Source organism: Eptatretus burgeri, chromosome 11 (assembly GCF_056783735.1).
Source record: "Eptatretus burgeri isolate ZD-2024b chromosome 11, Ebu_testis_v1, whole genome shotgun sequence".
NCBI lineage: Eukaryota > Metazoa > Chordata > Myxini > Myxiniformes > Myxinidae > Eptatretus > Eptatretus burgeri.
In genome coordinates this window covers 5,911,088-5,926,623 of record NC_140971.1, presented here as the reverse complement: position 1 = coordinate 5,926,623, position 15,536 = coordinate 5,911,088, and the positions used below count along the sequence as shown (strand labels likewise).

General features: G+C 42.5%; 1 protein-coding gene across 1 annotated transcript in view; it reads right to left on the bottom strand.

The window, feature by feature from the left end:
• Positions 1 to 287: 287 nt before the first annotated feature.
• Positions 288 to 15,536, bottom strand: part of PPP1R35 (protein phosphatase 1 regulatory subunit 35) — a 19,347-nt gene continuing 4,098 nt past the window's right edge. Inside the window, exons 2-6 of the mRNA XM_085847826.1 lie at positions 12,611 to 12,767; positions 4,649 to 4,859; positions 3,927 to 4,314; positions 1,153 to 1,262; positions 288 to 1,005 (exon numbers count right to left, since the gene is read on the bottom strand). Coding sequence (XP_085703952.1) covers positions 829 to 1,005; positions 1,153 to 1,262; positions 3,927 to 4,314; positions 4,649 to 4,859; positions 12,611 to 12,767 — 1,043 coding nt within the window. The 3' untranslated portion in view covers positions 288 to 828. The remainder of the gene's footprint in view (positions 1,006 to 1,152; positions 1,263 to 3,926; positions 4,315 to 4,648; positions 4,860 to 12,610; positions 12,768 to 15,536) is intronic.

Sequence of the window (15,536 nt, the reverse complement as noted above, 5' to 3'; positions counted from 1 at the left end):
TATATATATATATATATCTGTCATACACACACGACTGATAAACTGCAATTACAAGTACGCCTTAAACTTGATAAACTACCAGGACCCGTGGCCCATCCGTGGGTAACTGAAATGGCAAACCAACACACAAATTGGGGCAAGAGAAGTTAAAAGGTTAAATAGGGTGAAAGGGGTGGAATTGTTGTTGCTGTTGTGATTTCTCAGAGCTAGCCTCACCATGCTCTCATCCCATGTTCTCCATGGATTTGTCCAACTCATGCAAACAACCATCTGCATGAAGCACCGACAATGTTCAAAAGAATAAGTGTGAAGAGTGACGAACAGTTGTAAAACCAAGGAAAAGAGAGACGATATACGTGCAAATTTGAGCACACCAAACATACACTCGAGCTGCTGCTGCTTGCTCCTCATCATGATCATCATCTTTCCCTTCCCTCACCTCTGTCCGTTGTGTTGTAGCGCCCAATGCCATCACCTCGGTCCAGTTCGGCCTGAGTTGCTGTTTCATCCCCAGTTCTCTGTTCTTGTTCCTCCTTCTCCCCCCCCCCCACCCCCAGCTCTGTTTGAGCTTGTTGACCCCCCCCCTGTATCCTCCTCACAGTCCCATTACCCTCATTCCTCCTCTAAATGTTACTCTACCCTGCCGTTGGTGTGTTTTCCCACTTTCCACTGTGGTTTTTCTGCTCTGTGTTCTCGCTCTTCCACGAGCCTCGACTTTGAATCTTAAAAAATAAATAATTACGTACACAACAAACACTCGCCTGCTGATACAAGAATACCAAACGACTCCATAAAAAAAATTCCATTCTTTCCCTTGGTTTCACTGTCTCACTGAGGCTGCCATTGTCTCTGCTTGCGCCAGAGCAGTGTGGGGTCGAGGAAAGGCCGTTGGGGAAATACTGTCGTGCCTCTTCCAGCCATCACGGGACCCAGCCATGGACTTTCGTGCACCAGACCCCCAGGTGGAAATATCTCAGCTACTGGAGGAGGGATATCTCTGTCGGGCTGGCGGGGAACGGGATAGAGAAAAATGGCATCACTTGAGCGGTTGGATCGGTTCATGATCAAATAATGATAGTCTCACAAATTTGGAAGATGTGCATCAACTGAACAGCTTATTTCCTCAAGGTACATGACCCACGTGCTACGAACCTTCCTGAGATTGTGCCGATAGGTGTGACGGACCAGTAGTGGTGGTGTCGGTGGATCTGACAAACTGGGCAACGAAGAATAAAGGGTACAATTGCGTGGGACGTTCACTCCTGGGGTTGAAAGACAATGTGGAGGTGTACAATCACACCATACCAACAGGTACCTGCGGATATTCCTCGTAATACAAGATGTGACTTCAACAATACTATGCAAAGAACAATTAAATGTCATGGGATTTTAATATTGTCAAACTATGTCTTCCCTAAAGATGTTGCTTGATCAATCAACCCCCTCCTGCCCCAAGTCCTCAACCCCTCCTCCCCCCCCCCCAACTTCCTCTCTGCTGACCTCCCCTCCCCCTTTCTTCCCATTCTTAAAGCAAGAGGGCATTCTTAAATCATTAGATATTATTTCTTTGATATTCCCTGCAGAAATTCCGTGGAATCGCCACTCAGATTTTGAGCAGCTGAACTGTGTTAATAAATGATTTTAAATTAATTATCTTCTTCTTGACGCATGCACACATGCCAAAAAATTGAATGACGATGGAACAGGGTTTAACACTTTGAACCCTGAGCTCCTTGGAGAAAAATCCGTCTGCTCCGCTATATGGAGGTTGGAATAGCGGCTGGTAAGAAGGCTGCCAGGGTTCAAAAGGTTAAAGTACAAACTCATGAGATTCTGTCATGATTTGTCATATGTGATGTTGGGAGAGACAGACAAACATATTATTATATAGATTAAAGTATATAATGTTGGTCGGATGGGGCACATACTGTATAAAGGGAAGTGGAATGCAAAAGAACACAAAGTTAAGTCATAAAAAAAATACAACAGCAATAAATAAATCATTAAACACAAAAATAAGATAATTGGCTATTCAGAGGAATCTCGAAACGGCACTGGGACGCGATCCATCCCCCGTGGTCTCAGTTGGGAAACGTAGAGGAAGTCTGATATAAACAACACCCTTTTGTTCAATCTTTTAAAATGATAAATTTACAATTACGGGCAAAAGAAGACAAATCAGCCAAATGCAATGAGGCTAATATAGGGTCTTCCTTGGCGATTGGACACAATCCTGGATGGGTCGCCACTCTGACACAGTCTACCAGCATGCTAGCACTCATTTTGCTGACCCCGGAAGGATGACAGGCCGAGTCAACCCCACATAGTATTAATTAGACAGTTGAGTGGGATTTGAACTCAGGATCCAAGGATCCCAAACCCTAACCACTCTTACCATTATGCCAACACCAGGCATACTGGCCTCCACCTGTGTTAAATTGTCATGATTCTGATAATTTCAGAATAAAATCAGCTGTTCCTGTTGGTTCCCCCTGCTGGATAATGAATTTCACAGCAAAGACTCAACCATGAACACCAAGGAGCTTTCAAAAGACCTCCGGGATAAAGTTGTGGAAAGGGACACATCAGGGGATGGGTATAAAAATATTTCAAAGGCCTTGAATGTCCCTTGGAGCACAGTCAAGATAATCATTAAGAAGTGGAAGGCATGTGGTACCACCAAGACCCTGTCCAGATCAGGCCGTCCCTCCAAACTGGATGACCAGGCAAGGAGGAGACTGATCAGAGAGGCCACCAAGAGGCCAATGGCAACTTTGAAAGAGCTAGATGCCTTTATAATAAAGACAGGTCACTGTGTGCATGTGACAACAATATCCCAAGCATGCCATAAGTCTTGCCTTTACGGTATGGTGGCAAGAAGGAAGCAATTACCAAAAAAAGCCCACCTTCAATCCTGTTTGAGGTATGCAAAAAACACTCCGGAGATTCTGAAGCCATGTGTCAAAATGTTTTGTGGTCTGACGAAACTATGATGGAACTTTTTGGCCGAAATGCAAAACGTTGCGTTTAGTGCAAACCCAACACAGCACATCACCCAAAGAACACCATCCCTACTGTGAAGCATGGTGGTGGCAGCATCATGTTATGGGGATGTTTCTCATCAGCACGGACTGGAGCATGTGTCAAGATAGAAGGGAAAATGGATGGAGTAAAATACAGAAAAATCCGAGAGGAAAACCTGCTGGCCTCTGCAAGAAAGCTGAAATTGGGACGGAAGATCACCTTTTCAGCATGATAACGACCTGAAGCACACAGCCAAAGCTACACTGGAGTGGCTAAGGAACAAAAAGATGAATGTCCTTGAGTGGCCCAGTCAGAGCCCCGACCAAAATCCAATCAAAAATCTGTGGCATGACTTGAAGATTGCTGTCCATCAACGCTCCCCACACAACATGACTGAGCTTGAACAGGTTTGTTAAGTAGAATGGGTAAATATTCCCCAATCAAGGTGTGCAAAGTTGGTAGAGACCTATCCCAACAGACTCTCAGCTGTAATTACTGTCAATGGTGCTTCCACCAAGTATTAACCAAGATATTCTAGTTTTGTATTAATTAATTAATTTTCTGAAATGTGTAGAACTTGTTTTTCACTTGGAACTTGTGGGTTACGATGTGTAAATTAAGGTGGAAAAAGTCTGATTTAATGCAATTTATTTCCAGGCTAGAAGGCAACAATAGGTGAAAATTTTGAAAGAGGGTGTAGACATCCTACAGGAACTGTAAATGTGGAATTTGAAAATAAACTTGCAGTGTCGTGGTGAGGAAACATTGGAGCTCACCTTTTTCAAAGTAAGCATTTTGTGCACGACCCTGTGGTATATTGAATATGACATGTGGCTCGAAATCACTTGACCCTTAATCCTAGCTCAAATGAATTTCAAGCTAAATGACAAAGACAGACTCACCCCGAGCGGCTTTCTCAGATATTTCCTGCCGCACGACCTCCGACCTCAGGATCAGTTCCTCTGCCGCTGCCCCGGCATCAAAGTCATCCCTCATCACATCCCGCAACCTCTGGCTCAAGGACAGCGTGGAATTGTAAGCCGGCACCATGAGGGTGTCTGGCGCGGCGGCACCAGAAGGTTCACGATGGAGGGGACGAGTTGGACGCGAGGCCCACGTGCTCTGACCTTTACCCCTAGATTTGTCCGGTGCACTTACTTCACCCCTTGATTTCCTCTGCTGTTCATAGAAGAAAATAGGGCTCGGAGTGGCCTTTGCTGTTTCTGTATCGTTGAGAGGCTTTTCTAAGCCTCGTGCACTCGCTGGCGAGTTCTCAATTGCAAATCGAACCTAACAGTGGAAAAGGAATGGAGAGTGAATCCAGGTTTCAAGCCAAAATTTTGATCTCGATTTTAAACAATATTTATGTGGTGTATATTTGTTATATCACCCACACAAAGACCAATGGAGCTAGTCTTGCTGAGTTGACAGGGCTTCATTACAGAACAATAGAGAAAAATTGCTCTCAAATTGTCACAAAGTTCCATGTTTACATCCAGTGTGCCTCTTGTTATCTCTGCTCAGCTTTTCTACAAATTCCCTCAACAACCACTTGATCCAGAGTTCAAACTTATTCCCAACTTCCTTTCCCCATTCGTTTGACCTGCAGAGCCAAATAACTCACCTGTCGTGTTTCGGTGGAGCTTATCCCACCAGCTCCTCCTCCTTTCCTCTTCTTTTTCTTCCTGAGGATGCCTGGCACAACAGGTTCATTATCACACAAACCTTTACGAAGGCTCACGGGGCTGAGCGTGAGGTCCAGCTGTGGATCCAGGTGACCGACTTCTTCGTGCAAAGTCGCCGTGACGGTTGGACCATGTGAAGGTTGACCGGATCTGCCAAGGAGGTGTCAAGAAAGTAAAGACAAAGAGCATCGATAAGGAAGTGGAAGGTTGGCATTAATGTGTGATTATTATAGCTTAGAAATTGTGACTACAAGCTGATGACAGGTGTCACACCAAAAGCACAAACCAAACCATGGATTCCCTCCAACTCCACTGAATGTCGTCAATTATTCCTTCCACACATCTCAAACTACATTCGTTTTGTAATTCCAATAACTCACATTATTTAAGAGCCCTTGGAAATCCAAGTGGAGCTTGACTTTGTCCTGCACGTGATGTATGTACATTAGTAGACGTCACTGTACTTTTGTGTGAATTACAATGACGTTGGTAAACAATAGACAAATACACTACATGTAGTCTAAATAAATAAATAAACGAGAGAGTTAGTCGAACACCTTACCCCACGCAGTCTTCAGAAAAAGGATGTGGGAAGGGTCTTTTCAACTCTTGCTTTGCGTTTCCGAACACAATCTTTATTTCCGACGAGCCGCCATTTTGCCTGTCTCGATATTTCCCCAATGTTGAGAGCATGAGCGGCAAATTTGATTGGTCAAGATGGTGTAAAATGGCACATTATTTTGCTTAAGTATATCCTCCTACACAGAGGGTTTTGGAAGTGCCAATAAAGCAGTTTGTTTTCTCCAGTATTCAAGTGTTTAATTCAATTGAAATAAACACGTTACTTCGAGGTTTCAGGAAAAAAAAAAAAAAAAACTTTTTCGGAAGTTGACCGGCGTTGATGCAGCGTCTGACACCCGATCCAACACGCGACTTAAATACAGCACGTTTCATGTTTGGAATGATTTTCAATTTTGTTTTATACATGGAATTGATGATGATGATGATGATGATGATGATGATGGTGATGATGATGATGGAGGAAAATTGCACCTGTGTCTGAAGGAAGCGGTGCAGTTTGCAATTTCCTTCTCATGATGCCAGACAGATAGAGCTCCCATATGTCAATTCAGCGTCTGCACCGCTTAAATTATTTTTGTGATGGATGGTTGGATGGACATACAATATATTGAAGCAGCTACACCGCTTCAAAATTATCTCACTCGGGTGAAAGCATGGTAAATGGGACACAAAGTGGCCACAGACATGAAAATTTCAAAATCAATATATTTCCATGTATCATATACCAAAATGTACATGAGAGTGTGCTGAATACGAAAATAAATATAGTTAAAGGGGTCTGAACAGTTTGGGGTGAAGCCGAGGCACCCTTAGACATAGAAATTTAGGCACACAAAATGTGTGACCAGTGAGTTTTTACTTTCATTTAGAGTAAATGTATGTCTCTCCTTGTCATACTAGCAATTACCAATGTTTATTAAAGTAATAATGGAGCAAAAATAAACACACAGACATTGGTGTTGTTTATAAACAATGTATTGTTGGTTTGACTGACTGCAGCAGGTAAAAACAGAATATTACACATATAAATACTTATCGAACACATTAGCAACTGTCCAAAACACTTTATGCGACAATTTTATGCATTTTCTGCAATTTTGCTGGTGGACTAATTTTATGCATTTTTGCTATTTCCCCTATTTTTGACAATTTATTTTAAAATAATTAAATGTTAAAAATATATATATATATATATATATATATATATATATATATATATATATATATATTTTTTTTTTTTATTCATTTTAAGTGCTTTATCACTTGGTAGTTATGCCAATAAAATTAGAATATAGCCATACAATACTTTATGTGAGACAGTAGCAATCCTCAAAAAGTGCTTCACAGCACAATTTTTCCACAATTTACTTGGGATATATTGCATGATCGCATCTATTGGCATACCAAAATTAGTCAAATAAGTCTGTTAAATAAGCCTCTTGGGGATATATCATACAAGTTGTAACCATAGATGGAGAGATTTAATGCACAAGGCTCATTCATTGTGTAGAATTTTCAGTATAGAGCACCTAATATTGCACAAATAAATATGTAGAAAATGTTGAGGTATGTGACAGAAAATAATAAGTTAATTATTTTAAAATATAAATCTATATTCTAAAGATGCCCTTCCTTACTAATAACATTTTATAACATGTCCTGTACCAACTGACATAAAGAAAATGATTATAAATATTATATTTTTGAAAATTTTAACAAAATTATGGGGGTAAGTAGGGTGTTGAGGTACGTGACAGAAATGGACTACTTGCCAGTTCACAGCTGATGTATTAAATACACAGCACCAAATACAAGTTTTAGCACTTGTTATAAGTAGTGGGACTTCTACTTAATATATGAAAAGTAATTACATGTTTTTAAAATACAATTAAGCTTACTTGTGTAGGCTAATGCGGCATCTATGGATTTCTTTCACAAGCTGATTACGAAGGTATGTCATATGCAGTGGTTATATTGTCAAAACCATGCTGCATTTCTAGGAAAATTCCATGTGGATGAAAGGTCAAGGCCATAGCCTCCTTCTGGTAGCATCAATTACTACCTGTGCTGCCATCTGATGTTTTATATTATACAAATAAAAATGCCATGTCAAATTTGGCCACTGATTACACTGTAAATGCAGAAACATGGCAATATTCACATGCCTCTAAAATAGTATTTTATAGTAAATAGTAAAAATAGTAAAAAATTTTAAATAAATAGTAAAAATAGTAAAATAGTAAAAATAAAAAAAACAAAAATTCACATGCCTCTATCAACATAGAGCCTCAAAATTTTCAACATAACATCTATTCATATTGGTGCAGATCTCGATTTAATATGAAATTTATATCTATTGAACAGGCATAATTATGGATTTAAACATTTACTTTTGATACCCTAATATTGAAATGTCCCATTTACCATGCTTTCACCCACTCCTCTCTGCACATGTGCGATCGGGATGACATGCCGTACAATTTGCCAAATTCAGAGCCAAAGTACTGCTAAACTGCAGGTTAATGTTCCGATTTATGTTCCACAGTGTTCAAAATGTAACATTCAACTGAAATCAAGTTGTTCCTCGATCATAGACATACGTACACAGACAAACAAACAGACAGACAGACAGAACCGATTACTTAAGCCTGCTTTTCGCTTCGCACGTACGGTAATAAGAGGCCCTCTCAAACCTCTCTCCCTCCTCAAAATCCTGGTGGCGTTTAATCAAATCTGTTTCTGGTGTATGTTCCCCCTCCATCCCCTCCCTTACCTCAAATGGCCGCACTGCTGATTCCACACGTGATAAAGCTGAATGTCTAAACTCGGTGTTTGCAGCTAAATCTTGTGTCCCAAACCCATCACTATCTCTACCCACTTTACCCAGTCGCACCCAACTGTCCCTGGACTCTGTATCCTTTTCTCCTGACAAGGTGGAGAGCTTGCTTTCAAACCTCGAGTCAGATTCTGCAACCGGTCCAGGCAGCGTCATTGCGTGTCCTCAAAGCCTGCTCTTCTGCTCTTGCTCACCCTCTCTCTGTTATATTCACCCTCTCATTTTCCCAAGGTCATCTGCCATCTGCTTGGAAATCTGCTAACATCACTGCCCTGCATAAAAAAGGTGCAAAAACAGATCCTTGTAACTATAGACCAATCAGCCTCCTCCCAATCATCAGCAAGGTTATGGAATCCATCATCGCTTCAGACATGAAATCCTTCCTCTTCTCCAATGGCTTGATTTCCAATCATCAATTTGGTTTCAGACCAGGTCACTCTACCCTAGATATGCTGCTACTGCTCTCCCATCAATGGATGGAGGTCCTCAATGCCAGACAGGAAATCCGAGCCGTATCCCTGGACATATCACGTGCTTTTGACACAGTCTGGCACCCTGCCCTACTCACCAAACTCTCTTCCCATGGTATTCAAGGCCATCTCCACTCATGGCTCGCAGACTTCCTCTCCTGTCGCAGTCAACGTGTGGCCCTAAATGGAGTTCTTTCATCCCCTCTTCCTGTGCAGGCTGGAGTTCCTCAAGGTAGCGTTCTGGGCCCTGTTCTTTTTCTGGTTTTCATCAATGATCTCTCGGACTCTCTGGAAAATCCTCTATTTCTCTTTGCCGATGACTCCACCCTCTGCCGTACCATCTGTCATCCCTCAGACCGGCAAGCAGCAGCTTCTTCGCTCACTGCAGATCTGGATAAAATCACAAACTGGTCCAACACGTGGAACATGTCTTTCAATCCAGACAAATCTCACACTCTCACTATGTCTCTTCGAAAGGACCGTTTACAAAACCCCCCATCCACTTTCTCAACAATCCTCTGGAAGAAGTCTTTTCTTTCAAGCTTCTGGGTCTCACTATCTGCCATGACCTTTCCTGGGAAAGTCACATTTCCAACCTTGCCTCAAAAGCCAGTCGCCGACTGGGAATCCTCCGTCGTGCAAAGTCCTTCCTCGGCCCTCTTGAGCTCCTGACCACTTACAAAGCTTTTGTCCGTAGCCTGATGGAGTACTGCTCTCCCCTCTGGGCTGGTGCTCCTGCCTCCCACCTTTCTCGACTTCACGCTGTCGAAACCAGGGCTTTTTAAGATCATTGGCATCTCCCGCAATGAAGCTGAGTCTTTGGGCCTCTCACTCAATCACCGCAGGTTGGTCGGTGGTCTTTCTGTCTTCTACCGACTCCTCTCCAGCCTTGCCCCCCCTGCTCTCTCTGCGATTTGTCCCCACCACATTTCCACAGGGCGCTCAAGGTCCGCCAACAACCCCTTCTGGTAAAACTACCAAAATCACGAATCACTGCTCATCTTCACTCTTTCATTCCTCTTTTTTTTCCCGCCTTTGGAATAAACTTCCTCACTCTATTCTTTCCCATTCTTCCCTCCAGGCTTTCAAAACAGCTGTTCACCACCACCTCTTATCTTCCCCCATCCAAATCCTCGATCTTTTCTACCCCTGATAATCCACCCAAGCCCACTTCCTTCAATTCTCCTGCTTTCCTTCCTGAAAGTCCCTTTAATGTCCATCTTCCCCTCGCCATGTTCCCCGTCCCATCCCCATCCCTCTCCCTTCCACATTTCACCTGTGTCTGTTCCCCAATGTTTTGTCCCTTCCACTCCCGCCCCTCTTGTCTCATGCCTCATTGCTGTGAGTTGTGTGTTAGCTCTCATACGAGCCTCGACCAAGGTATACAAAAAAAAAAAAAAAAAAAAAAAAAAAAATATGACTTCCTTTCCAAGGAACTTTGATGCAGGAGGAAGGCCCATTAGGCCCATTAAAGCTTACACTATTATTACCAACCTATGGTTGTTTGTCCTTACTCTAGCCTTTTCAATACTGAGCATCAAGCCAGAAAGCAGCATGCACCATTTTTAGCCTTTGGTATGACTTGGCCGGGACTTGGCCAGAACCACTGACCTCCCAGACTCAGAGCGGATGCTCAAACCACGACACCACCGAGCCATATAGTTATTGTTTGAATGGGTAAGTGATGCAGAGACAAACAAACCAATTAATTACCTCATGTGCGAAGCAAAAAGTGGGGTTAAGCAATTGGTTCACTCTGTCCGTCTGACTGTCTACAAATGTCTGTCTATGATCGAGGAACAACTTTATTTCAATTGAATGTCATACAATATTTTGAACATTAATTGGAACATGAACCTGCAGTTCAGTAGGACTTGCACAAAAGATTATGCCATCTCGACCAATCAAATTTGCTGCTCCGCTCTCAGCGTTGGGGACTATCGAGATTCAGACAAAATGGTGGCTCGTAGGAAATATAGATCGAGCTCAGAAACGCAAAACAAGAGTTGAAAAGACCCTTCTCGTGTCCTTTTTATCAAGACTGCGCAGGGTAAGGTGTTCGACAAACTCTCAAGTTTGAACTGGGATGTCTGAGATTGGCACTCTGGGTTATTCTCTGGATTGGCACTCTTTTCTGGATCCCTAAGCTTCATAAGAACGAGTACAAGTATAGGTTTATAGTGGGAGCCAAGCAGTGTTCCACCAAATAGTTATTGGTTATCGTTAACTCAGGATTACAAGTTGTTGGGGACCAGTTCAGGAAATATTATTTAGTCATTGAGAAAAATTCTGGTATTAACACTTTCTGGAACATTTATTCTACTTTAGAGTTTGTAGATATAATTAGATGTCTCAATATCAAGTCAGATGAAATTTTTGATTTTTTAACTTTATAAACAAATTTGGATTTAGTACAAGTGAAGGATTCACTCTTCAAAGTGATCGAGAAGGTTTTTTTAACTGTTTTAATAAGTTTTTATGTGTCTGGTTTGAGAGAACATTCCTTTCTAGAAATAAACACTCAAGTTTTCATTGTTTTGATAAGCAGAAGTTTAAGGATGATGTTAATTTAATTGAATACTTTTGTATTTTTGTGTGGGATTATGTTTCAACAAGTTAAGGGTATTCCCATGGGGGGGGGAATTACAGCCCCCCTACTAGCAGATATATTTCATATTTTCTGTGAATTTTCATTCATACAGAAACTGATGAAGGAGAAAAAATTCGGATGAGCCAAAATATTATCTCATACATGTCGTTATATCGATGATATGGTTGTGGTTAACTATAATATTTTTGAGAGGTAACTTCACAAGATTTATCCAGATAACCTGATTGTAAACAGGAGTGGGAATGATTGTACAGTTACTGCATATCTGGATGTGTTGGTTAGAGTTGAACAGAATAGATTTAGTCCAAGTGTATATCATAAAGTTGATGATTTCAGTTTCCCTGTAGTCTTGTACACCTTTCCAGGTCGTAATGTACCAATTAAAATGGGTTACAATGTCTTTTCATCTCAGATACTTAGATTTGCAAGAATTTGTTCAGTAAAGGATGATTTTGTGGAATGTGCTGAGAAGGTTTTTTTTTTTCCCCATCATATTAAACAGAGGATATTTGACTGATTGTTTGATCAGGTCTTGTGAGAATCTCTTTCGACTTCATTGTCACCTTTTATTACCTCCTCCACCGAAGGGAAAGGAGGTTATGTTTTCACCCCTTTCTGTCTGTCTGTCTGTCTTTCTTCATCTGTTTGTTTGTCTGTCTGTGTGCAGGATACCTCAAAACGTTGTAGACGGATTCAGACGAAACTTGGACACGTCACGTGTGTGACAAGGAAGAAATGATTCGATTATGGTGAAGATCCGAATCCATATTTGATAATTTTTTTAAGTGATTCTTCACCATTGAGAGATATGGCCAAAAACGATACAATACTGTAAAGCATGATATTTCAAAAATGTAATGGGCCCAATATGTTCTCGTGGAACAGGCATTACGTGGCGGAGGTATGTGCTCTACCGAGTGCCCTTCTTGTTTAATACTTCGTTGGTTTTCATGTAAACAAGTTCCTATTGCATTGCATTTGATATAATAAGAATAAATTAATTATTTTTAGTGGGGTAAATTATTTAATCAATATTATTAATTAAACATATGTATGTGTGTGTATGTATATATATATATATATATATATATATATATATATATATATATATATATATATATATATATATATTGGATTTGCTAGATATCCCTTATTGTTTGTCGGGTTTTCCGTCTGTCGTGTGTGTGTGTGTGTGTGTGTGTGTGTGTGTGTGTGTGTGTGTGTGTGTGTGTGTGTGTGTGTGTGTGTGTGTGTGTGTGTGTGTGTGTTATATGTCATGTCTGGCTTCCTTCTCAGGACTACGGTGTAGTAATTGCTCTTTATTTTGATAATATTCAAAGCATCTCATGAAGCCCTCTTCAAAGGGACAAATAAAGTCTCATTGCAAGCCTCTGCTACTCACTCATCACCAGCCTCCCTCACTTTCTCTGGGGTGAGGGTGAGATCAGGGTCTGGAAGCAGAGTCATGTGGGGGGCCACAGCAGGCTGTGGGGGATGAAGCCCAACCCCCAAACTCCCATCAGCAGGCAGAGATGAAAACGCCATGTTTTTACTCGTACCTATGTGTGAACAAGAGGCCAGACAATCATACAATCATGATTAAAATGAAAATAAATGAACTACCCAAGAATAAGATCAGGATAAAAACAGAAATATTGTTTTGGAAATGCTCCTCGGGGTTAACATTGCTTAGTATAGTTTAGTTAGCTCCTTAAAGGTCTCGGAGTAAGCGTGAGGTAATGAATTGTGAAGCCTGGTGTTGGCCTAACGGTTTAGGTGTCTGGCTTAAGATCTTAGGGTTTTGAATTCGAGCCTGTTGTGCCGTTGAAATAACACCAGATGGGACAGCCTGTCATCCTTCCGAGGTCGAAAACAACTGAGTACCAGCTTACTGGGATAATAAGCCATTTGAGCATCTTGCGGCACAGTGGCAACCGGTCCAGAATTGTATTCCTTTGCCAAATGAAACTGTCTCGGCAGACCTATGTGCCTCACGCTGTGAAAGGAACAGTTATATGATTGTGATTTTAATAGAAAGGTGTCCACCACGTCCGTCCACCACCATTTGAGTGAGGTTAATGAAGGTAGAAAAGATCATGGTTTTGGATTGGGGATGATCTGAGATGGTGGTGAACAGCTGTCATGAAAACCTGGAGGGAGAATGAGAATGAAGGCGAAGTGGAAGTTTATGCCACAGGTGGGGAAAAAAAAGGAATGAACGAGTGGAGGTGAGCAGTGATCATGGATTGAGGTAGTTTTACCAGAAGGGGTTGATGGTGGAGCATGTGAGCCCTGCAGATACCTGGGGGGCGGGTGGGGACAAAGCATGGGAAGATCAGAGGGTACAAGACCAGAAAGGAGGTGGCAGTAGACAGAGACCACCGACTTGGTTGTCATGGCAGCAAAGTGATAGACCCATAGACTCAGCTTCATCATGGGAGATTCCGATGATCTTGAAGGCCTTGTTTTACACAATGTCAAGCTGACCAAGATGTGAGCCAGGGGAGCCAACCCAGAGAGGAGAGCAATACTCCATGAAGCTGCGGATATAAGCCTTGTCGGCAGATAGGAGTTCAGGTGTGCCAAGGAAGGACCTGTACGATGAAGGATGCCCAGTCGGCGGCTGGTTTTGGAGGCCAACTTTGAAATGGGGTTTACCCAAGAAAGATCATGACCGATAGCAAAACCCTGGAATTTAGATGACTGAATTTCCTAGAGGATTGTTAAGAAAGTATATGGGTTGGGGGGGGGTGGTTGGCAGGCGGTCCTTTGAAGGAGAGTGAGAAGGGGGGAGAGAGAAAGAGAGAGAAAGAGTCAGCAGGATTGAAAGATATTGTTGTGTCTAGGGGGTTAGCCCCTACCTGGACGGATAGCCAAACAGTTCTCCCTTGGAGGCAAACACGTGATCCTTGGAGATTATAGCACCCGCGGGAAGGAAGTGCGGCAAAGGCACGTAGCAGATGGAAGCACAGCACAGGGGGTTTATACTCGAACCCACGGCAAGTAGACAACACAGACAACTTCAATAAATACGGGGGATTCATGAAAAAAAATTAAATATTTACAATGGTAATAATTCAAAGTGTAAATCATAAAAAAATGGAACATGAGGTAAAACTGAATTCCTATTTGAGACGCCTCCACGCCGACTTTAATACAGACAAGGGGACAGAATAAATAAACGAAAAATTGTCCCTTTCTCCGGGCACTTCGCTGTGTGCCCAGAGACGAGTTTCAGGAGCTTGAGGTTCGCCAAATCGTGTCATCACTGCGCGGGAAAACGCGTCCAAAAATGGCGCCAAGCCGCTGTCTCGGTGAGAAACGTGCAGGAGGCAATTTGGGCGGTGATGCTCAACACTAGGGCTCAGAAACCACCATGCAACTTCTTTCATCGATCATCCTTGCCAACGCCGCTCCTCTGCAGAATGGTGCCGTCTTCTTCCCCGATGGCACAACACGAGGCTCCAAAGCACGGTTTGACACGACCCAGCCTAACAGTCAATGGGCAGCATCTTGCTCCATCACTTGGGCAAATCCGCATCAGCACCAACACGAGAATCGTGCAGCTTTATTCACCGTGTCGAGGGAAAGCCAGAAAACGAGACCTCCATATCCAAGTGCGTACCTCACAGACCCCCCTCTTTGCTCCTTGTTCGCCCGACTCTTGATCTTAAGTTCCTCCTCCTCTCTGACGTCATGCCCATTCATCATCCACTCCAGGGACGTAGTTTGCTAGTCGTCATTCCTGGAGGCGGGGTTTCTTGCCTGCTTGGAACGTGCAGCTTGGTTGTTGTTGTTTTAAGGATGTGATCCCTTTTTATTGCCGGTCTTTCAATGCAAAAACATTGCAAAAGGTCACAGGGGGCAATCACATACTGGGAGACATTATCCTTAAACCCTAACTAATTAACACAGCACCACCCTCTGTGTGGTGACATGTAACATTTAAGCTCACAGTCTCCCTACTTAATTTACATCGAGATGTCTCCTACACGTCCGCGGACCAAGCTACTCTACACAATCCTACTTTTTCAATGAAATTCCTCCATCTACCCCACAAACTTAATATATTCAAAGCGTATGACGAGCTTGTGATTCTTTGTAAGGTCTGAAGAGACGTAAGAGGCTGCAGCCTGTCTGTCGGAAGGATGAGGAATGTCACTGCACAGGGAGGTCATCAGAAAATAGATCATGAGGAGTTTCCAGAGTCAGAGAGCTCATTGATGAAATTCAGGAATAGGATTGGGCCCAGAACACTGCCTTGGGGCACTCTAGCCTTGACAGGGAGAGGAGATGAAAGGATTCCATTGAGAGCCACACTTTGATGA